This window comes from Protomyctophum parallelum, assembly GCF_964188405.1.
Source record: "Protomyctophum parallelum genome assembly, chromosome: 2".
NCBI lineage: Eukaryota > Metazoa > Chordata > Actinopteri > Myctophiformes > Myctophidae > Protomyctophum > Protomyctophum parallelum.
In genome coordinates, this window is record NC_139699.1 from 32,679,560 (window position 1) to 32,703,967 (window position 24,408).

Sequence of the window (24,408 nt, forward strand, 5' to 3'; positions counted from 1 at the left end):
TATGCCATACATAATGTAAATGGTGCATTTCGGATGTTCAGAACAATAGTGCCATCTACAGTCGAAATCGAGTATGACATGCTACTGTATGAAGTCCTATGTTTTTCTGTTACATTTATTTTTAATACCGTTTTACGTTGCCGCAAAGCTTATGTGGTGTATTTGTATTCTTGTTACTCAGCCTAAAAGCAATGGACTTCAAACTGCCTTGCTGGTTTTCTCATTGGAGAGACAATAATCATGGCTTATTCATCATCATCATCATCATCATCATCGATCATCATCAGGACATGCCAGGCCTGCTGACTCATGTCTCGGCTTAGGTGCTGTGAGTGTGAGGCCTAAATTAAGTAAACTTCCCTTTTGATTCTGCTTGAGCCTGGAGAGATATGGGAGAGGGCAGGTCACCTCCTCCTCCTCCTCCTCCTCCTCAGTAACCTGTTATATCTCTAGCTGTCACTGTGGTGTGTGACAGACAGTCTGCCCTTTTGCACTCTTGTAATAGGTCATCATCATGACCAATCATGAACATCATGGTCAAAACTCACTGTATGAGCAACTGCAAGTAGCCTATTCTTCTTCTTTTTTTTTAAGCATGCTGAAATGTTTTCTTTATTATTTCATCCGACTTTTAATTTTTAATTAACATTTTGAGCAGAAATACTGTTAAACTAAAATAAACAACACTTAAGAGTAGGCCTAGAGCCCTAGATGATGTAGTTAAAAAAGTTTCCTTATCACTCCAAGTAGGCTACTGTAGCTTAAACTCAAAACTGCTATCTATAGTCCAGGGCTTATTACACCAAGGCAATACTAGGTTACTCCAATTACCTTCTTGGGCCTGAATTGGGACGGATGGAACTATACAAATGGTTATTGTTATAGGGGTTGTGTCACTTTAATTTTTAGACACGGCAGTCTCATGGAATGGGAGGGGATGACAACTCACTCTGTCTGGGAGATACACATGATGCAGCTATATTTACAACCACATCATCTCCTGCTGGGAAGTTTTCAGGAGAGGAGGGTTCGCAGGTTTTAAACATGTAGGATATAATTTGTAAGCTACGTATTATTTGCAAATCAGAGCACCTAGACTAGCTTGGTTTGGCGAGACGTAGACTGTACTGTAGACATAAAGGATTTATCTTAAGACGTGAGGATTTCTCCTGAGGAAAACATAAAAAGGAAACACACTAACTATACTGGTAAGACGTTACAGATGTGAAATGTGAAGTAGCCTAGTCTGTCGTTTCCATCAAGGTATTGCTCAAAGTGCGTATATAGGCTACCTGCGTGACCTCCAAGAAAATATTTCAGCAACATAAAAGTCTTCCTTCCTTTCTAATACATTATAGGCTAACATTCGTTTCTACTGACCTATTACTAAATAGTAAGTGCATTGGCTTTCAGCACCGATAAATGCCTATAGCCTGTATGCATGCAGACCATCAAGGACAGGGCAAGAAATTCTGCTGCGTAGTTTGAAAATGCGACGCAAGTGATGAGACACAGCTGTTTGTCATCATCACTACCACTGAGATAATAATTCGACTAGCCTCCTCATCAGGTCAGGATAAACATATGTTTGCATTTACACTACAGTAAATAGCTTTGAGCAAAAAAATATAATAATAATAATAATAATAATAATCATACTATAATTCTAACAATGTCTGAGTGTGTGTGTGTGTGTGTGTGTGTGTGTGTGTGTGTGTGTGTGTGTGTCTGTGTGTGTGTGTCTGTCTGTCAGAAACAAACACTTATCTCCTCAATGCCTGCACCAATCGCTCCCACTTTTCACACAGGCATTGACCATATGAATATGGAGGGCGTAACGGAGCCCTTTTTTCGATTTGACACATTAATTATTAATAATGAATTTATTAGTGAATTAAAAACGCACCGGGCGCATTACCCCCCGCGGCCCCGGGGCAAATATCTCACAACGGGTAAGGGCTAGTAATAATAATACTTTGAAAAGCATGATGTTCCCGGAAGTCTGGGACTATTAAGTAAAGTATACATTTAATGTGATTAAAAAAGGTTCAAACAGGCATATACTGGACAAATACCATAGAATTAATGGATGTATTAATTTGTTAATGTGATCAAATGTAGGATTGAAATACTAGGGATCTAATTATGTACATTATGCATTTGTTTTGTTTCTGTTTTTTGTTTGTTATGTAAAATTTTTATTTCTTGTAACAAAATGTAATAAGGATAGGCATTAAGCTATACACAAGCCTATACCTTTTCGATCAGGTTAAAATAAAAACATAATATTCTTGTAATGTCTTTAATATTGAAATTTTATATTTATTCAATAACTTCCTGTATTACAGACACAAAGCTGCATTGAAACTGTTTTCATTGACTCTGTCTCTTTTTTGCAGGTGTAGGAAATGGCAACCTCACGCATCCTCATCACGCTTTGCATTGCCATGGTCATTGGCACTGGTCAGGGATGCCCCGAACTCTGTTCCTGCTCAGACAAATATGGACGTCATTTTGCTGAATGCTCTTATAAACACTTGACTGAAATCCCTGACAGGTTGCCGACCAATGTCACTATTTTGAGCCTCTCTGCCAACCAAATCACTATGATCACGCTGGGATGTTTCGAAAATGTCACCCAAGTGACTTCCCTTTGGATGGCCAATAATGCCATAGTTTCCATCGAGGAGGGCTCCCTCACACCCTTGGTGAACCTGCGTAACTTTGACATCAGCTACAATCAGATCGTAGACTTCCCCTGGGAGGATCTCCAGAACCTCACCTCTCTGCAGCTACTTAAGATGAACCACAATGAGATGGTCAGTCTGCCAAAGGATGCCTTCTCCAGCCTCAAAGACTTAAGGTCTCTCCGGCTTAATAATAACAGGTTCGTCACAATCGCCCAGGGAGCGTTCGATGGGTTGATATCCCTGTCACATCTACAGCTCTATGACAACCCATTTGCGTGCATCTGCTCCATGGACTGGCTGAGGGACTGGATCCTGAAGACCACCATCTCCGTCCCGGAGCAGAATTTCATCACATGTGCGAGCCCACCACGACTTAAAGGGTCAATTATTGTGAAATTACCCGAATCAAAGTGCATGAGCCCTAATGTTACAATAATATCTGAGCCAAACATTCATAATACAACCCTTCATGAGGATGGCGTGTTGATCTTGACCTGTGACTTCAAGGGAAATCCCAAACCAGCGGTCATATGGAAAATTCACTCACAGAGTCAGAAGATAGATGTAGCTTTACTTTCTGAAGAGGATGACTCGGCAGAATCAGCTGAGGCCTTACTGGACAATGACCCATTTCAAGTTTTTAGTAACGGAACTCTTGTCATATTACACCTCAGTAAGAAAGACAGTGGAAATTATAGCTGCTCAGCGACAAATGAATTTGGTAAAGCTGAGGAAATTGTCTCTTTGCAGGTGATGGCTTTACCACAGCCCACACTTGTAAAGACAGTAACCGAGGTGCCCATTTTTACTAAGATCCTCCCATCTATACAACCAGTAGCTAAAACATCTATTTTCCAAACTTTTCATATACCTAATTTGGAGAGGAAAGGTATTGTCAATGTTGTTCCCCCTTTTCCGCCCGTCCTTCCATCCGTACAACAGCCTGTAGCTAAAACATCTATTTTCCATACTTTTCATCTGCCTAATCTGGAAAGTAAAAATAACAACATTGACCCCTCTTTTCCGCCCGTTACTGAGATAGACACTGAGCATTATAAGCTGGCACCAACTCTCCCACCGTATGCTAGCAAATGTGGTTTGACCCCCAACACCCAATACATTTCTAACCACGCATTCAACGGTAGCCTGGACGACGTCAAGCAGTACACATTTGACTTTGGCGTTATCGCCTTAGACGTGTCCGAAACAGAGGCGAGAGTGCGCATCAACCCACTGCTCATACCCAAAGTCAAGGCCAGCAGCCACCATGCCACCTCAGATGGCTTCCAGAACAATGATCCAGAGCCTCATGAGCCATCAGAGGGATCCAAAAAACCTGACGCGTCCTTGTATCTGTGCATTACCGCTGACCGCAAACACTCCGCTGTCCAGTGGTCCACGATTGAAGATGGCCTCAACACATATCTTTTTCAGGGTTTACGTCCTGGTACCAACTATTCTCTCTGTCTCACGTATGGAAGTCATGACTGCGAGGTCCGTGTCCTTTTCGCCACCAGGAGAAGGGTACCCAACTTATTGATCATCATCTCAGTCAGCATATGCCTCCTGACTGTGTCCACCGTGCCTCTCCTCGGGGCAACATGCTTCCACTTGGTGTACAAATACCGCAGCAAGACCTACAAGCTGATCATGAAGGCCAAGGATCAGTATCACGTTGAGAGGAAGCTCACCACCCGCTTCCACACAACGCCATACACAGAGTCTCAGAGGAACATAAATGGTAGCGAGCTAGGGGAGGCTGAGTCCGAGAGTAGGGATGGGGAGAAAGAGGGCGACACAGAGGGAAGTGCAGTGACAGAGTCATTCACACTGTCACAGTACAGGGGGAACATTGATGACTGTGAAGAAGGCTCTGAATACAGTGATAGGTTACCGCTAGGAGCCGAGGCAGTGAATATCACAAGTAACTACAAATATCCAAATAACTGATCTAAATGCTTTGCACTGTCATAAACTTGCCAGTTGCCACTCAAGCTTATACTGCATTATGGTGCAAGTCTTTACATTCACATTGTAGGTATGTAGTGGCTGCACGTGCAAGTCCAGCAAGTGTTAGAAGTATAAGCTGCAATTTTAGATCGCCAGCAAGCAGCAATGTGAAGCAACTAATGGTAAGAGACATGGTTAAATGGATGTCATGCAAGGAGTAGTTCAAACTGCCCTGAGAAAAGAAAGAGTGGAAACCTACCATCCTACCTAGAATGATAGAATCCTACCTATCATTTAAAAGTATTCAAATGTGATTGTTTATGAACAAAGTGTTGTTTAAAGAATCAATAGGGTCTGTAGTTGAGTGGAGTTCTTTGTCAAGTAATAAAGTGCACGTCCTTTGAAAATAATTGTGAAGCTAAAAGCAGAATCTCAATGGGTCTTCTGTGATTCTGCCCTTGCTGCTCTATCAAGCTCGTAACATGTAGCTACACTGTAGGTCAGAGTTACAATATTATCCATGTTAACTCTGACAAGGAAAGAATCTTGAACAGGTTTCAGTGTTGTTCTGTGATATACTGTACCTGCATGCTGTATTGAGTATTTCAAGGTGTACGTCAGTATTCAAATAACATTGTGGAACCTTGCCGCTGTCTCCACACTACAGTAATTCTTTCAACATTGTGTGATCCTCAATGTCAGGTCATTGTATTTTGTGATAAAGGTGTAATGTATTTATTTAAATATTCTCACTAGACACTTTCCCAAGATAATGTGCCTCAATCAATAAATCAAAGCTTTCCCAAATAAATACTTCTTTAGTTTGACTCTTTCTCTCTCTCTCGCTCTCTCTAGACAACAGGAAAATAAATATTGACACTTGAGTAACCAAAGAATGGTTACATTGTGAAGAGTGTGCATAAATGAAAGCAGGGCATCAATGTGTCTAGTTCATGTAATGCCTAGGTCATTACAACACAGAAAATGTTGAAACTGGAATATATGGAATATCAAAGGAAACTGGAAGACGAATTTAACGATCAAATAAAGTTAAGTGTTTTTTAGTATAGCTACTTGAGTGAGTAGCATGCAAAATAGGCCAAATGACTCGAACACATATACCACATCACACATATTGTCCAAAAAGAGTTGATCATTACTGAGGAAACGTGAGTATTCAATTTATCTAAAAACTGTTCCGTAAAAGAAAGTAAAGTAACATACATATCAGATCTCTTTAGACTAGCGCAGTGCCCGTTTGAGGCATGGAATGGGAATACAAGAGAACTGGGCACTTTTACAAAGTGGGCCTTTTGCAAATCTGTATGTATCTTTTATTTCATATTAACACACCAAGAAGCATCTTTTTCAATTTGTACAATGTTTCTGTTTCATTGTACAGAGAGAAAGGGAAATGAGGGTAGAGAGAGTACAGGATTGCATGACAATACAGTCATGATTAGCCATATTTGAAACTGTGATGCCACACACAGATCTGTGCATGGCGTCGTACAGTAAGCTGTCGTAAGACTGGTAGAGCAAGCATCCTTTGATATGGGATCTCAGTTATCTGGAGTGGCTGCAGTGTCAGCGGCTGCTATGCTGCCGTCCTCCTTGGGGCTGAGGTTGTTGTTTCCGTTTCCGAGGCTCGTCTCGGACGAGGACTGCAGCTGGAAGTGCTTCCTGGAGCCCAGCAGGGAGGGGTTGTTGACCAGGGTGTAGACGAGCCTCCAGCGTGCATGGATCCTCTTGCTGTGGGTCGCCTTCAAATCAAATCAAATCAAATCAAATCAAACTTTATTTATAGAGCACGTTTTAAAACAACCAAGGTTGACCAAAGTGCTGTACACCAGTGGCAAAACAGAGAACAGGCAAGAGAACACAGAGCTAAAAAAAAGAGCTAAGATACAGAAAAACCTAAAATGGACTCAAGAGGGATTAAAAGCCAGGGAGAAGAGATGAGTCTTAAGGTGAGACTTAAAAACATTAATGGATGGGGGCAGATCGAATGTGAAGGAGCAAACTCTTCCAGAGCCTGGGAGCTGCAGCCGCGAAAGAGCGTGCGCCCTATAGTGCTTTTGTTGATTATTCGGCCCTCTAGCAGTACCTGATCCACCTTGTTCTGCCTCTTCTCCTGCTGCACCATCTGGATGCCTGAAAGCAATAGGAGGAGCAGGCTGTTTTAGCAGTGGTGGATAAGGATAAAGTACAGTATACACTGCCTCAAGTAAATACCTTCAAAAGTACAAATTACAAAGTGCATTTTCACCCAAAATAGTGAAGATAGCAAATCTACTGTACAAGCTCACAGTGTTGCAGTGCGACAATTGTGAACTTGTAGATTGGTTATTTTCACTATAATATTTGAAATAGGGCTTAAATGGTTCATTCATAAATATGTTTTGTAGGTTTGGGTCCCAATTAAGAGTCTGTGTCTATAGAAGAAATGTTGCAGAGTGAAAGTCATCTGCTTGCAAAAAATAAATCAATATTCCAAAAATGTACTTAAATACAGTATTCAAGTAAATGTACTTAGTAGTGTGTCCACCACTGGCATGACACACTGACCGCATTATTAAATGTATCCACCATAGCATCCCAATTATACATGCGTCAGAACGTGTCAAGTTCCAATGTGTTGTGAGCTTCTGCTATTTTTGGAGTAGAGATTTATTGGTGTAGTAGAGGGAAAAATACCTCTGGGGGACCCCGGTCAATATATGGTTTAATTGGTTATTTTAACTCTGAGAGTGTATAGTATGTAACATTTGTAAAAACAGTGAGTTAGAAATGTATCCATAATTTAACACTGAGGATTTTACTGCACTTACTGTAATATAAATAAGTAATGGTGCATACATTTTTTCATCTCTTTAATTAATGGGTGGACACTGGACACAGGATGACTCAGGGTAGAGACAGAGAACAGCAACATGCAATGGGCCTGGTTTTCAACATACTATACTCAAGGGACGAATGGCCATGTACCTGTCAAAGTACTTCAAAAGAGTGAAAAACACCCACGGGCACAACACCAGAAGGGGCTCCACTGATTCCACCCAGATTCAGCACAAACATGGATGAAATAATTTTACTATTATACCACCGCAATGTGGAATGCCCACCAGCCATCAAAAAGCGCTCCCTACCCTCCTTAAAAAAACGTCATAAAAGAGCACCTGTCTGCAATTTTTAACTGGAGCTGGGGGTGGGGATCTACTGTAAATTATGTGACACTGCCACATAAATGTGTGGAGTACAGGCTTTAGTTCCGACCCGTGTGGAATAGTAAGACTGTAAGAGAGTGGCGACACTAGCGGTGACTCCCATTGTATCAATAGAATGCGAAAGTGCTCATTCTATCTCAATGGGATAGTTCCAATGTTTGGAACTATCTGCCCATAGGCACCCACTTTGCGGTGAGATCAAAGATTGTTTTCTTACTTAGTTTTTGTTTTTGTCAGTAACTAATGTTACTCTTAAAAAGGGTAGGCATAATAAGCTTTGGCTTCAGCCTACACCTTTTCGGTGCTAAACTTGACCTTATAATACAATCTGTCTTTAAAAATGTAACTATGTAAGTACCGAAATAAACTATTCATTCACTCATTCAAAGCGTGTCGCCACTCTCTTACTATTCCACTCGGGTTCCACATATTCCACATTGGTTCGAGTCGTCCGACTGTAATTAGACCGACAGTCCGACACCTTACCCAAAACCCTAACCTAACCCTAACCGCAAGCACGGCGCAAGGCATGTCGGACCAACGCATGTTGGGAGCGACGGGTGATTTGGATAAACGTCTGCATCCCAAATGTGTGAAGAAATGTATTACCTATCCTGTATGAGGATTGAAAGAAAATGAAACATAACATATTGGGTGATAACAAGGGAATATATTGGTTGATATGGTTGAATATTTAACACTGAAATGTAGTGTACGGAAAATATGTTTTGTTTTAGTTAAAGCATCCTCCCATGCGGTCATTCATTTTCTATTGACAAGGTTTGATCATAGGGGGAGCTGTGGGGAAATTAGAGCAATAGTTCCAGGAAGTGAGGTACCAGGAACAGCTATAAAAGTACAGGAAGTAGACGGACAGGGGTTCCATTTTAGGTATCAAAAATAATGTTTGGTGGTGGTTTGTGAAAGAGACTCTTTTAAGGCCAATACTAAACCATAATCATAAATTGATAAACCACAGAGTAGTGGGCCGGGAAACATTGATCTCTGTACGAAGACAAGTTTGGTCAAGGAACATTTCTGAGGGTTTAGCTCTGAATTAATTCAGAGCTTTTGGACAAAGGGGAACCTGCTGTGGCCTCCTGACTTGAAGGTTGGGTGAGGAATAGAATTTTTCCCCTTTTTGAGCAATGCATTGCCTTTTTATTTGATGACTTTATGGATTACTTGATTTTGGAAAATGGAAGATCTACACATTTTGTTTTGATTATTTTTTTGATACTTGACTCTTTGGAGACATTTAAAGGAACTTGTACGGTGAAACAAAAGCTCGGCAGATTGAAAGAGGATAATTCAAGCTTGGCCTAGAACTGCAATGTTGGTGAGTTTAATGTTTAATACAAGCAGATCGCAAATGCAAATTGGATGAATGGGGAGTCAATGGAGGGTATTGCAACTCTAGATTCATCCCATCATAAAAAAATCTAGAATAGAGTTGCAAATTGCGAGATGTAGAGAATTAGAGAGATGCAAATTTGGATTGCATAATACTGAATGAACAGTTTTGCTTGTGTACCATGTACAAATGTCTAGTCTAAAATTGATTTATACTTGACTCACAACAAGTTGCAGCCTGTGTGTGTGTGTGTGTGTGTGTGTGTGTGTGTGTGTGTGTGTGTGTGTGTGTGTGTGTGTGTGTGTGTGTGTGTGTCTGTGTCTGTGTCTGTGTCTGTGTCTGACCTACCTTCCTCTGCATCCCGCATTTTCTGTACAGCTCCACCACCCTGGACCATGATGTCCAGCAGCAGTCCACAGAAGGCCTTCATCACCGGGTGTGACTGGCTGACCTCAACCTTCAGGTAGTTGGTGTAGTAATGATACGCTGTGCGGGCACACACACATTATAACGCTAGTCTGAAGACTGTAATGACTGTGAAATGTCTTATTTACTATGAAATCGTGCATTACTGCATAGTCAGTCAGTCAGTCAGTCACCCCCAGGCATGCCTCGTGACATCACATCAATATATATATATTATTCATATATGGAGATCCCTCAATATTCAATATCCCTCAATATTGGTCAGCAACTCTACATCTGGCCTCAAACCTTTAGATATCCATATATGGAGCTGACCTGCTCTGCACAGTGCACACCCGCAGGTCTTATGGGGCACATACACCAAGTTTGAGGCCGTTTGGTTGGATGCAATGGATGGCACCCAAATTATGTCCAGGATTTTGAGTTATAGATAGAGATATTAATAATAATAATCATTATTGTCCCGAAGGATATTACTCTTCACGTCTGTTCAACACCCACAACAAATAGTACAGAAAAACATTACACAAAGACAATACAAAAACATGAGGTCCCCACTGTGTACAGAACCATCCTATCGGCGGGGCAGTTTGTTTAATGCCGCGATGGCTGAGGGGTCAAAGCCCCTACTGAAACGAACCTTTTTCCATGGTAAGGTTCTGTATCTTTGTCCAGATGGCATGAGGTTGAAGAAGCGATACAGGGGATGATCAGTGTCACGTCATATTGAGAGTGCTAGCCGTGTGATGGCCTTATTGTTCATATCAGAAAGTGTTGGTGTGGGAAGTCCGATAATCTTTACAATACGGGTAATACTGAAAAGTTTGTTTCTGTTAGGCATGGACAGTATGTTGTAGAAACATGTGGAACAGTACAGAACAGTTTGAATAATGCTTGTGTACAATAGATAGATGTCATAGATTAGATAACTGATGTCACATGCTGGCCACATGAAGTCCGACATTTGAGCTATGGTGTTCCCAAGTGGATCCACCGTATTCTAATTGTGCTTTGTTTACATTTTTATGTAGTGTAATGTGATTGTTGGTACCATCTGCATGATGGTACCAACCATGAGTTTTTTATTAACGGGTGGTGCTGCTGCCTCCTGCATTATGTGCAAATTCAAAACGGGTGGTATGCAAGGCCAAAAGATGAATTATTTATATCTTTTCGGACGACGTTCCTCCACCCACTTTTCGACTATCGGCTGTTCGCCTGCTATTGGCGGTAGTCGCCGGGTCCCATAGACAAAGAATGCACTTCCGGAAGATTCCAAAAAACATCAATCAATCAATCAATCAATCAATAAATAAATCAACCCCTCCAACCATGCATGGGGGCCCATGGCCTGATGCATTTCAAACTCAGAGTCATTGAAAATAAAAAGGTTGAGGATCACTGATGTGGCGTACTGTACCTGGGTCGTATGTTTCAGAGGTACGGTGCAGCAAGCTGATGTCAATACGTCCAAGATGGAGGATGTTGTACAAAGCCGTTAGCACCATTCTCCATATGGCGACAATCAGCCCTACCACAATGTTGACCAGGTAGAGGAAATAGGTGAACAGGAACAGACTGCCTCTGTGAACAGAGTTTATACAATCAATCAAGAAGTTGCTAGTCAAATCTTGAGTTATCATTTAATTGTAAGTGTGTGATGTCCACAGAGGTTTAAAGTTCTTTTTTGTCAGTTGAAACCTGACTTTTTGTTCATATATTCTTATTTTGGAGATTTGGTATTTGTGTGATATGAAAACAGTGTAATTAAAAACACTGGAGGTCATTTGAAGAGGCTTGTTTCAATTCCAAAAGTAATTCAATCTTACAGAAGAGGATCAGCTCATTGTTGTCCACAGACTCTTTCAAGAGACATTAGTAAAATCTAAATGTAATTTACCTTTTGTAACCATGTATAAAGTAAGTAAGGTAGTCCAATATTTTGCACAAAATCATAACTTGCTTTCATCCATCATTCAAAATAACACCTGTGTGAACTGAGCGGTCCAACTCTACATTTATTGTTATAGTTACTGTACTGTACTGTATTGTAGTCTGTAGTGTACTGTGCGGGGGTCCCCGGAACATCCAGACCCCCAGGAACTCGCCCAGGGTGCCGGGCCGGTTCCGGCGAGCCGCCCCACGCCCGAAACGGTCGAGAAATGACACAGTTACCAATATGTGGGGGTCCCCGGGGGCTTGTGTGGGATGTCGCGGGGGTCCCCGGAACATCCAGAGCCCCAGGAACAGCCCAGGGCTCGTACTGTAGTGTACTCTGTGCCACTTTACTCTGTGCTGTACTCTACTGGCCACTTTGGGTGTTAAAAATAGCTAAATAGACGATCTACAAGTTCACAACAATGTCACGATGTGATGTGTTGTGAGCTAATAGATCAGCTATTTTAGAATTTCGTCGTACAAGAAGTGTGGGGGGCCGGCCTGGTTTCAGATGTTGTCGGATATAAGATTTTTTCCAAAAAAAGAAATGCATTGTGCAGTTTAAACTTGTTGGTGCTGTAATTTGTTTCACAGTGACCTACAATCCCAGACCCACACCTCACCACAAGAGACATTAAAGTAGAGTAGAGAAAATACCTGCTATAATATCACAAGAAGTAATCAAGCAAATACCTGTTATCCAGATCTGTGGTGCCAGCATCCTTTTTGATAAACGCAAACTTAGTGATCACGTGTTGAAGAGCTGTAGCCAATACCAACGTGACCCAGACTGGCCTGGGCACGCATGCGTGCACACACACACACACACACACACACACACACACACACACACACACACACACACACACACACATTATACACAGCAGATAGAATCCATGCACACAGCACCTGATGAAGGCACCTCACAGTGTGCTACTGTTTCTGTTATTTTGTTATTTACTAATATTGCTGCTATAGGCCTATTGTTACTTCATTCTATCTATCTTTAAACTTACACTCAGGGTTTGCCTGTATAGAAGGCAATTCATAGAAAACAAACTGACGTTTAACCACTTGCATTCATATTCTGGGGAAAACATTAGCCAAAAATAGCAGATCTACATATGAGCTTTTTATGGCAAGGAGATTTGGGGCTCTATTTTCGTCAAAGCAAAACCCCTTATCCCTAAACTACTTACCCCGTTTTTTACTATTTTGAAAATAGTTTTGGAATAGTTCAACTATAGCCGATCTACATCTACATACAGCTTGTAGATTGGCTATTTTCACTATTCAAAAATGCTTTTCAAAATAGTAAAAAAGGCAAAGTAGTTTAGGGATAAGGGGTTTAGCATGGAGCCCATTATGTACAATAGATGGAAAAAAGAGTTCAGTTGCAACTCGGGTTAGTTTTTCTAAGAATAAAGGTTTTAGGGGTTAGCTCACCATGCCTTTGCAGCCATTTGGAAGAGAATGAGGTTTCGGCCAAAGACGATGGGGATAATGATCAAGAAAACCAAAAACACGAAGCAGATGAAGAACACAAGAGTCTGGATTACCATTCCTGTCAAGAAAATGCAAAATAATCAATCCATCTAAAAACCATCAATTGGGATATTTCATAGTCAGTGCACTGCACACAGATCAATAACTGAACTGTCGATAGATATCTTCATGGTCTTTAAAACATTTGAAATGGCACTGTGATCTTTTTACGCACTCCTTGGCCTAGAAGTGGAGTTGTGGAATACCCTCTTTAACTAATGATATTACACATAGTGACTTTACCATTAGTAATGCTGAGGACCAATGATGAATGAGTTCACGATAAATTTGTGATGAATTAATGGATGAGTTCATCATTAATTCATCAATAATTTATTATGTGTAGTCGTGTATGCATTTGCCCCCTCAAGGTGAGTTAAGTGTTAAGGATGAAGTATATCGTAGGTTGATTTTACCTAGGGAGATGATTGCAGCCTGGTACCCTGTCAAGCCCATCCAGCACACAATGCCAGGGTTGGATGGGTGGATTGTTTTCTGGCTGTTATAAATACTGTAAATGTCTCCCTTATAAAGTCCTTTGAGGTTTGATCTGAAATGGAGGAAGAGGAATATCCAGTGATCACATGATGGTTCTATAGCCCAAACACAGGAAAATCATCCAAAGGACTTTTTTTTCCTTTTTGTCGTGAAACCTGACAGCTCAAAAACCAGCGCTTCTTTCACCTGACAAATATCACTATGTGATAATTTCTTGTTTTTTTTAACATGTACACTTAACTAAAATAACACTGCGGATTCCAATACGATCGTCACAGTTTGATAATGGGGAGATATAAAATGTTAGTCTATGCTCACCGCCAAGTTGTGATAGTCAAAAGTCCTAGGCATTATTCCAATACTATATTCGGCCATGTCATATGATATTACATGGATTACACCACAAATCAATGTTGGTATATAAACCACAAAGGAAAAAACGTTCGGGCTTAGATACACCTGCATTATTTCTGAACGAAATTAAAACGAAGTCTACTGCAAAAAATGGTTATGATTACTTAATAAATATACAGTATGAATGAAAATTAACTGTATCTGAGGGATGTTTGGCATACAATATATCGGTGATCAATTTAAATGGATTGTACACTTCTAGATCGGCATGAGGAATCAAAGTATAGCTACTAACCTATGAAGTACCATTGATCGCATGAGCATGACCAGACTGACGATACACGATAATGTCATCGCACACAGGTAGCACACTGTCAACGACAATAGCATGGTATGAAGGGAGAATAAAACAGATCTGCATGAAATACAAGATATAGCGTCCATATTCACATAATATCCCATAACAATGGATTGGTCTGAGGGGGGAAATTCAAAGAACTGTAAATTTGGTTCAGTTGACATCCATCCAATCAATGCAAACAATTACCCACCTTCCAACAACCAAGTATAGAAAGTCACAATTTGGACAACCTCCATTCTGTCGTCGGAGAGGACGATGTCAAAGCCAAGCAGCAGGAAGGCGATGTTTTCATCAATGCCAGCACGGACAATATGGAGAGTAGGAATAACCTGAACGACCAGCAACAATGCCATCTGAAAGGAGACAAGTTGTACATTTACAGAGCTGTAGGAGCTATGTTATTTAATTCACACACACACACACACACACACACACACACACACACACACACACACACACACACACACACACACACACACACACACACACACACACACACACACACACACACACACACACTATAAGATGAGACTAAAGGGTAATACAGTGCTCTAGGTGCAGGTGCAAGTGTATTGTATTCTTGGATAACTTACATGGTAGATTGCCACAAAGGCAACAAATGCTGAGATGGACAGCTTGAGGGGAAAACGGAATACTAGAAGAAAAATTGCATTTTTACTAACTATAAAAACTGAAATTGTTACATTTATTACATTACACAAGGTAGATATGTAGGCACGGTGGAGGAGGATAGACTATGTAGTCTGTGTGATCTAAAGCAAATCGAAAATGAAATGCATTTTGTTTTTTATTCTACAACTCCATTAGGGAGAGACTTTTTAATGAGATAGACCCAAACCATGAATTTGTATGGTTGGAGGACTTCGAGAGACTGAAGCGCCCGTTTCAAAAGTACACTTTTTCATTAGCCTCATTCCTTGAGAAGGCCTGGTCAATGAGGAGGAGAGCCATTTACATGTAAAATGGCCTTGTTATGATTGTTTTCGTTTTATTTTATTTTATTTGTTTTCTTTTCTTTGTTTGTTCGAATAATTTACAAATATGTATGAACAGGAAGTGTCAGTTGTATTCAGTGTATTCTGTGAAATGTGTCATATAATCCCATATGGGATGGGCCAAAGTGGCATGACACGAAAATAAAAATGTCATTCATTCATTCATTCATTCATACACAACACTACTACAACAAAAACAAAACAAATGTTTGTTCGGAAAGACTCACCTTTCTCTGGAGTGTAAATGTAACTCTTTAGTGTATCAGCTACTTTTTGAGACAGTGTTGGTTTGTCTGTGCTTGTAGAGCTGGACAGAACAGGAAAATCATATTTATCACATGAGCCCATAGTTCTATACCTCCAGTTCTAGGCTAAACAGAAGTTGTTTTTTTCTTCCTTTCCTAAGATAATAATTCAATGTTGAAATGAGTGGTATTCCCCTTTAAAGTGAGCCATGTGATCCAGAAGTGCATTTCACAGTTCACTATTACTGTTAGTAAAGTAATAGGCTTATATACTTTTTACTCATATGAAGAAAATCAACATAAGTACTGTACTCCAATAACATGAGAGTAAATGTATCTTATATGTTCACCTGGGGGTTGATGACTTTTTCTTTAGAAGGGATTTCACATAGGCTGTGTAGTAGCTGCTGTCAAGGTCCTTGGAGCAAAACACAGAATAGTTCTTATTGTAAGTCAACTCTTTCTGCTTGGTACTCGTACAGCTCCAGACATTCACTCACTGAGCAGCCCCATTACAGCAGATTTGCTATATAATGGCCCTATCTTGGGTGCCGCCTTACCCCTTATTTATGACAAAACCTTTTTAGGCTTTTTCTTAACATATTTTTTGTTCAAATAGCCAAAATCGACACATTGTGAGCTTGTAGATCGGATATTTTAAAATGTTTTTCAAAATAGGGCCAGCACAGCACTCAATACATTTTCACATACCGGTAGTTTTATTTTTCAACCTTAACGGCCTCCCTCAGCGTCCTCCATCCTGTGACTGTAGGCTATATGCTGAGGAAGGCTGTTAAGGTTGAAACGCTCTGTCTGGTTGAGGCAAATAAAATGTGAAAAGGAATTTTTTGTTGAGTGCTGGATGTCTTCTACTATACTTTACCATAATTAAAGTTCATACTGTATATTATTGTCAGTAATCTTTTTTTTTTTTTTTTTAACGCAACAATTTTATTTTATAATTCAAACAACAATTTACAAAATGTATAACAATATTTATAAAAGTAGTAAAACAGATTATATACATTTATTGACCTAGTCTGACCAGCATATTGTATGTGCGTCAGTAGAATCACATTCATATTTATAAAAGTTGGTGTAACACCTCTTCCTTATTAATGTATTCAAGTAAGTAACCATATAGTTCAGCCTTATTGTTATGATTATCTAATATTAATGTTCATAGTTGCTCTGTGTGTCATACTTTGCATCTAAACTAACCCAATAAGCCCTGGGAAACGTGCTAACCACGTGACTGTCAGTTTGCTAAATTATAATAATAATAATAACCCTAAATTGTGTAACTAAGAATTTGCTCTCACACTTGCTTCCAATGTCCAAAGAAAGTTTGCTCAAGGCACTAACATCACTACAGAGTAGTGCATGGCTTGCCATTTTACTGACATGGAAGGATGAAAATAGAACATTGTAGAAAACCTCAATGTTAAATAAGCTATTTATTTGTAAATGACGTAATTATGTAAAACATAAAGCATTTGGATAATGGTCTGAAGTAATACGTAAAGTATATACGATTTGAACATGCATGGTACATAATTAGCAGACCTAAATGTATCCTTCAACTATGCCCCTAATGACTGGCTGATCACAGGTTTTGTAGCAATTTGTTGCAAGTGTATTTTTAGGCCTTAAATGTTAAGTGTTCAAGTCTGTTCAGATCATCATATAATTTACATTACTTCACATATTCTTTTCCAAATTCTTTATATTTTTACATTTTGCAAAATAATTGCCAATTTAACATTGAGGTGCCCACAATGGTTAGATGTTGCTTTTGAGTCAGTGCAGTCAGTGTAGAGACAGTGGACGTCTATGTGTCTACTGACTGAGCTCGCTGAACTCGAGTCTCTGGCTGTGGCATTAAGATGTTCTCAGAGGGTTTGATATGTTTCTCCAACAGTGGCCGTGGTGGTCCTGTGTGACAGCTCGCAGGTCACCGCCAGGTTCTGTCAAGGCCGTCTTGATCGGAGGTTAGATATAAGTGTTATTTTGTTCCCTCAGCGTTGTTGAGCTCTATGTTCTTGTGTCCTTAATTGTTGCTTTTCTTTATTTTTTTATTCAATGTAATCATGGTGATACATAAAATGTATGGTTGGCAGCAGCATCAATTAGATGTTTTTTTTAATGATAGGGGCAGGTATAAATAAGATTTATCTTCTTCCTGCTCCTTATCTTTTCTGCTATGGAATATGTAAAAAATAATAAGTACAAAGTAAAATTTATATAATCATAACTGAAATGAAATAAATATGAAATGAAATCCTCAGCAGAGTGGGACCGTTCTAGGTGTGCCTCGTTCTCCAGACTCGCTGCATTGGAGGCACAGCACATCTTTCCCCCAACGGAGTAGATGCTATGATGGCAGGCTCAGAGGTGTAGTAGTAGCTATGGCATGGGGGAGTCTGCCAAGGATCCCTCGCTGAACTCCTGGGCTCCACCGGATGTCTCACCGATCCATGAGGTCCGTAGGGTGCTTACATCACCCCGGGGTGTCAGCAGGTTCTCTTCAGATGTACTGAAGTACTTTGAGCTCTTGGACTCGCTTCCCGTACCCAGGAAAGCCTGGCTGAAGTCTTAGGAGGCAGGAGGCACATAGCAACCAAATGTCCTGTGAATCCAAGTTGCAAATCTTGTAAGTTGCTTCTTTGCCCTCTCTGCTCTCTGTCCTAGGGTGTTCTCCTCTCTGTCTTGAGGAGGCAGTGGATCGCTGGTCTCGCTGGTCTCGCTGTTCTCACCGCCAAACATGACTTTCTCCAAGAGGCACTGTGGTAACACACCGAAGTCCTGAGCATTCTCTATGAAGCACTGAATGACTGCTCTCTGCAGCTTGAGGTTGGTTTCCATCTTCTCAGTTTCCTCTCCAGGTGGAAGGAGGTTAGGGGTGAAGACCACAGACAGGTTATTGCTGTCCATCTTGTTCTCTGCACTCCTCTTGGACACACTGTGGAGGAAGTCAAAAAGGTAGCGCAGCACGCTGATGTTTCTGTCAGGCAGTTTGCAAGACAGCAGCAGTGTGGCGGCGGTTCTGTCCTCCTCACTGGTCAGCTCCTGGGCCTTCAGAAAGGCATCATGCAGCTTGGTGGGCAGGATGGGTTCTGGAAGCTCCCTGAAGAACTGCTTCACCAGGCCGGCCACAATATGGGGATTTGCTGTGGACAGACACTCTTCCTTGCCCGCATCCAGCTGGACCCTGAGTGCTTTTTGTCTAGTAATGGAACCTGCTTTTCTGAACAGGCCCTCTTTGTCAGTGTGCTCCAGCAGCATGGAAAATGCACCCACCAGAAACCTTGGCACATCCCCGTGGTCAGTATGACACTGTAGGCTCTTCAGCGGTGCTCCGAAAACCTGCACCTTGCGCTTGTTGCTCCAAGTGCATGTTGACATCTTCCTTCCGTTGGTTTTGCGGCAATCAGGTGTTATAATGCCATAAGTGTTGAGCTGCTGCTCAGCTATTCTGGAGGATTCCATGTCAGTTGTTTCCACCATAATACAGTTGGTAAAACTTGTGTGACTATTCTGCTTGCTAGCACTAGTAGACAGGATTTCCATTAACACTAAATCAAAGGTGTTTGTCTGTGACAGGCTGCAGCCCTTTTTATTCCAGATCAGCTCTGGTTCAGTAAACAAATAAATCACGCCGCTACCATGGTTACCGCGCAGCTCCACCAACCAGAAACGGTGATTCTGTCAACAAAGCAACGTCACACTGTCACTGATGTGACCACGCCGCTACCATGGTTACCGCGCAGCTCCACCAACCAGAAAGTGATTCTGTCAACAAAGCAACGTCACACTGATGTGACCACGCCGCTACCATGGTTACCGCGCAGCTCCACCAACCAGAAACGGTGATTCTGTCAACACGGCAACGTAAAACCGACACGGGGCCGCCACGTCACAACCTACCAGACACCACGTCATAACCAACACGGGACGACCCGACAGTGACGCTCTGCCAACTTAAATAACGCGCTGCGGCGCTACCATGGTTACAACGGGCATCTCCACCAATCAGAAACGGTGTTCCGACTAGGTTCGCTCAAAGCACAGGCTCAGAGCTTCTATGGCTCTGGTGATCCCATACCCCGGCCGGTTGATCGCACCCTGATTGGTTAGATTCGTCGCCTGGCAACGGGTGGTTATCGTTTTGCTCAGAAATGGAATCAGTTCAGTTGTATTAAAAATATAAATAGCGTTGGATTCATACATGAATAATAATAATACTAATAATAATACAATTTATTTGTTAGTATCATGTGTTTCTCTCTCTCTCTCTCTCTCTCTCTCTCCTTATTTCCTCACGGGTTATTTATTCTAAACCTAAAGCATCTATACATTTTTACTTAAAGCATGATGCATCTTCTGCATTTGATGTTCTGATTGTTCTCATAGTCTCATCAGAAAGCAATGGTGCAATTTAGGGTGTGTGTGTGTGTGTGTGTGTGTGTGTGTGTGTGTGTGTGTGTGTGTGTGTGTGTGTGTGTGTGTGTGTGTGTGTGTGTGTGTGTGTGTGAAACAGTGTGCAAATCTTATTTTTATGTTCTAAACCCCATATACTTAGTTGACTGGGGTACCCCAGGGGTTTATACTTGGTACCCCCCCCCCCTACACAAAATCACTTTGAATATTTTTGCAGAATGTTTCGCTATTAAGAACAGAATAGAGACGCTACAGTTCATGTGTTTAAATGAGATAAAGTGGCATTTTAATTAATGCAACCTTGTTGTCCACGTCCAAGATGAACCATAATCAGACTTTTCTCACCTCTTCACATTTGGGTCCTTTGACAAATAGCAAAGGAAACTGCACACAGAGGAATGCCAGGCAAGCCAATTGTGGGAGACTTGCAAGCAGGGCATAATACTTGTAGAACTGTGGAGAAGAAATGGGACAAGTGCTAAATAACATCATGACTGTCCTAACTACGCAATCGATTTGTGAGTGATTATGGTGAATATAAGGTTAATTTATGGGCCTCTCTTGGATGTCTTACCTCAGGAGTTTTGGGACAGTCAACCTTCTGCCAGAGTAAGACTCCAAAGTGGCTTAATGAAAGCAGTCCACCAAGCGCATAGCCTGCATTGTTTTGCAGTGTACCACAGACTATTAATGGGTAATATAGAACTGGATAGTAAAAGATGGCAAGAACCTTCATGTACTCTGAAAAACAGAATGTGAGATATAGGCTATAATGTTTCTGTTTGGGCAACTTCCTGTATTTGGGTCTATAAGCTAAACCAAGAAATACCGTAGGTATTTTTCTATAGATAAAAGACCAAACCACGTGGTCTTCTTCACCTTTGATATTTGCCGGAGTGTCTTTGGAGAAAGGGAGTGGGTCGGGAGAAAGCACTAACACTGCCAGCTTGCTATAGATCAGCCCAAAGACGGCCATTGCTATGGCTTTGTTCTGGGTCTGGTCTAGGAAGTTGACTGGACTGTGGATACGAAGATCATTCAGCAATGAGACAATGTAAAATCCTATGGCATGTACTGTAATCATCATTACAAACAACCATCATGATTTTATTTATGACTTGTACTCACCAAAAGATACTAGCAGATCCTCTAGTAAACCCCTGGCATAGTCTGTTTTTCCTTGTGAGGGCTGCCAGGATTATCATGACAACAAACTGGGGGAAACATACAGTACATGTATAAAAACATGGACCAAATACCTCTGTATTCCTTATCAATCTTCTTTTGCTATGCATATTGCCCCAGTGATATTTCTATGGCTATGGAAGGCTACTAATTCATATCCTAGTACTTTGTCATCACAAAAAATTACAGATGTTCGAACTAGATATGCAGCGATATATCGGCCACATGTTGGTAGGTATCGGACAAAATAAAGCTGACATTTACCGACGGCATGCAGTACCGATTGCTGTGTTGGTTACAAAAACTAAATAAATAACAACAAAAACTAAATAAACAAATATCAGTATCGGCTATCTGCTAAATTGATATTTTATTGGTATCGGCCATGAATTTCCATATCAGTGCATCCCTATAGTCCATGTGTTTTTGGTGAGCGATGCATTCTTACAAAGAAGTGTATAAATTGGGCTTTATACTTTCACTGTCCAAGTACAGTAAATACGTTAAGTCACTGTGTGCCCCTATTAAATGATGCTCACAAAAGCAACTTAATTTCCAGAAGTACAACCCATAAACATTGACCTAGAAATTGAATAATTTTTCCGTGAACGTAGAGTTCCATGACCAAAGTAGAACATCCATATTCAGTGTAATTGGAGAAAGGGCAAACTGATGATGGCAATCTTTATTCAATTTGTCTAAGGTCATTGCAGCCAACATGATTCACCAAGATTAAATGGAATGAAAACAATAACAACTGACTTACTGAGCAATAAAACAGAAACCATGGCCCCAAGAACTATATGCTCGACATGTCCCATTCTGACCTGAGATTCTAAAAATGTCTTCTACATCCCGACAGTTTTCTGAAAAAGCTATGTTTCTATGTCAGTGGTTCTTCGATTTAAAAAATATAGCATACCTACAAGCTCGTAACGCGCCACTCGGTGGCGCGCTATGAGCTTGTAGATCTGCTATTTTTCAATAGCTAAAGCATGACATGATCCTAACACCAAAATGGGTTAATAATTATGTAGCCTATATGGGAAAACAAAGTTGTTAGTGAAATGTTGCATTGAGATTAGGCTCAAGTGCTCGCTGTGTTGCCATGGCACACTAATCCACATTAAGGTGCTAAAGTTCGCTTATGGTTCTTAAGGCTTTTCACCTCCCTCTTATACTTACAGATATTGACAGTATGCATATATTGAAGAGCGTGTCATCTGCTGTGGGGTCACATGGTAGAATCACTCTGAAATGGTAACAGAATAGTAGCTGCAAAGAAATAACCTTTAGCACTAAACAAGACCCACCAAGTTGTTTTGGGTAATTTATCTTTTTTTTAAAACATTGTCAACTAGAAAAAGTGCACCTTGGGGCACAGTTCTCCACCAGAGCAGGTCAGGTTGTGGCCTCCTGGTGGCGCTATAATAGGCCAATGTGAAAATGGTGCCATTTGTTCTTATGCCTTTGATGGCAATTGAATGATTTGAGGCATTTTGTTCCAAAAATGTGTTTTGCTAAAGTCCACCTGTTGGTGGCGCTATAACAGGCCAATGTGAAAAGGGTGGGATATATTCCTCAGCCTAGTAGGAAAGTGCGTGAAAGATTTCATGTAAATTGCACGCTGCGTTCATGATTTGAGGCTTTTTGTTCAAAACGGGCCAGTCCTGCAAACTTTGAAAGCCAACATTAGCCAATTAGGATGGAATATGAAATATCGGACAGATCCGTCTTGAGCACATATCACTATAGAGATACTGTGTAACGATTTGCGGGGAAATTAAATATGTGTTTTACAAAAGTCGGCCTCCTGGTGGCGCTAAAACAGGCCGTTCAGGAAAATTTGGGGCAGAAGTTCATCATTGGCAATGTAAACGTATGTTTTCTCATGCCAATAAAGCCCTTTGAATTGAATTGAATTGAATTGAGTGTGTTTGCAAAATGTGGCATGGATCGGGCCAACGGTGCCGGAGATTAGCTGGTAACGGAATGGACGGACGTCACACACACGGACGGACACACACACACGGACGGACGGACATTTTACTCTGCAAAAACATGCTCTCTCGCCATGCCTTCGGCCTATACTGTAAGTATATGCTGTCTTTAACCACTTTCAACATGACATCCCTATTATGGGAATTATCATAGCCTACATTTTCACATATATACAGTATATATATATATATATATATATAATTTAATATTTAGTAAAAAATAGTGAAAATAGAAGATCTAAAAGCTCACACATTGTGATGCGACATGTGAGCTCGTAGATTTGCTATTTTCACTATTTATCATACGACAATTAAACTCATCAGAAACCTCATCATTGTCATCATAGAAAGGCTATTAGCTTGGATCGAAACTGAACACTTGCATTGTAGGTCAATATACTGTACAGTACTTATGGACTATAGGCATAGACTATACCTTGTGTTGCTAGTAAAGTTTATTTTTGTGTATGCAAGCTGCCAAAGTTTACGTGGCAATTTATCATAAGTTCATTTTTATAAGGGTATTATAGTTGTGTTGCAGTATTACAAATGATTATATTAAATTCAGTATGAAAGGTAATTTGTATGATCAAAACAGTCGTTTATTAGCTAATGTGTTGCCCATAATTCTGTCAGTGGTGCAACGATGGATGGAAGCATAAATGTTCAAACACTATTGAAAACATTATTACCACCTTTCTAAAGAACAAATGTGCTGAAGTAATTTCATCCATCCTGATCTAGAATTCACAGATTTATTTTGAACATAATTTTGTACCGTCAGGCCACAGAACAGACAACCTCAAGTATTTACCTCCATTCATATACACATTCATCAGATCATCACATTACAATTCACCAATGTTCCGATATTCACACTCATTTATCATACAGTACTTACTCTTTTGGTGGCTTTGTCGGTTCGAGGCTGTTTGTGTACCAATCAGAGTAGTCATAATAACTATATTCAAAAGGCTCAGGCTCAACTTTGGTCTGATTCATCGTGGCTCTTTGTTCAATGTAGACCAGATGAAGGCTTGGCTAGGAAAAGAGCCACCTGCCTTCAGGTCGATTTGTATTTCCCTGAAATAAAGGTTTCAGAATTGCCTCCTTCCAAAGACACTCAACCCGATGGTTGATGAAACCACAGAGATTTCTCAGCTTCTCAGGTACTGCACA

At 40.7% G+C, this 24,408-nt stretch overlaps 2 protein-coding genes across 2 annotated transcripts; one reads left to right on the top strand and one right to left on the bottom strand.

Moving 5' to 3' along the window:
- The first annotated feature begins 1,184 nt into the window (after positions 1-1,184).
- LOC310879093 (immunoglobulin superfamily containing leucine-rich repeat protein 2-like) lies at positions 1,185-5,403 on the top strand. Its single transcript, XM_083793521.1, has 2 exons — positions 1,185-1,208; positions 2,400-5,403. The coding sequence occupies exon 2, from the start codon at positions 2,409-2,411 to the stop codon at positions 4,638-4,640; it is 2,232 nt and encodes a 743-aa protein (XP_083649647.1). The 5' UTR covers positions 1,185-1,208; positions 2,400-2,408; the 3' UTR covers positions 4,641-5,403.
- A 799-nt stretch (positions 5,404-6,202) lies between these two features.
- On the bottom strand, positions 6,203-24,248 carry LOC310854597 (receptor for retinol uptake stra6-like; the record flags this gene model as incomplete). The annotated part of the gene is made up of 18 exons (XM_083759272.1): positions 24,131-24,248; positions 22,415-22,481; positions 21,173-21,258; positions 20,924-21,063; positions 20,619-20,785; positions 20,390-20,497; positions 15,955-16,022; positions 15,587-15,666; positions 14,937-14,998; positions 14,534-14,696; positions 14,278-14,353; positions 13,547-13,680; positions 13,032-13,149; positions 12,279-12,380; positions 11,068-11,231; positions 9,570-9,707; positions 6,748-6,794; positions 6,203-6,403 (listed from the first exon to the last, which is right to left on the bottom strand). The coding sequence occupies exons 1-18, from the start codon at positions 24,229-24,231 to the stop codon at positions 6,203-6,205; spliced, it is 2,022 nt and encodes a 673-aa protein (XP_083615398.1). The 5' UTR covers positions 24,232-24,248.
- Positions 24,249-24,408: the final 160 nt, after the last annotated feature.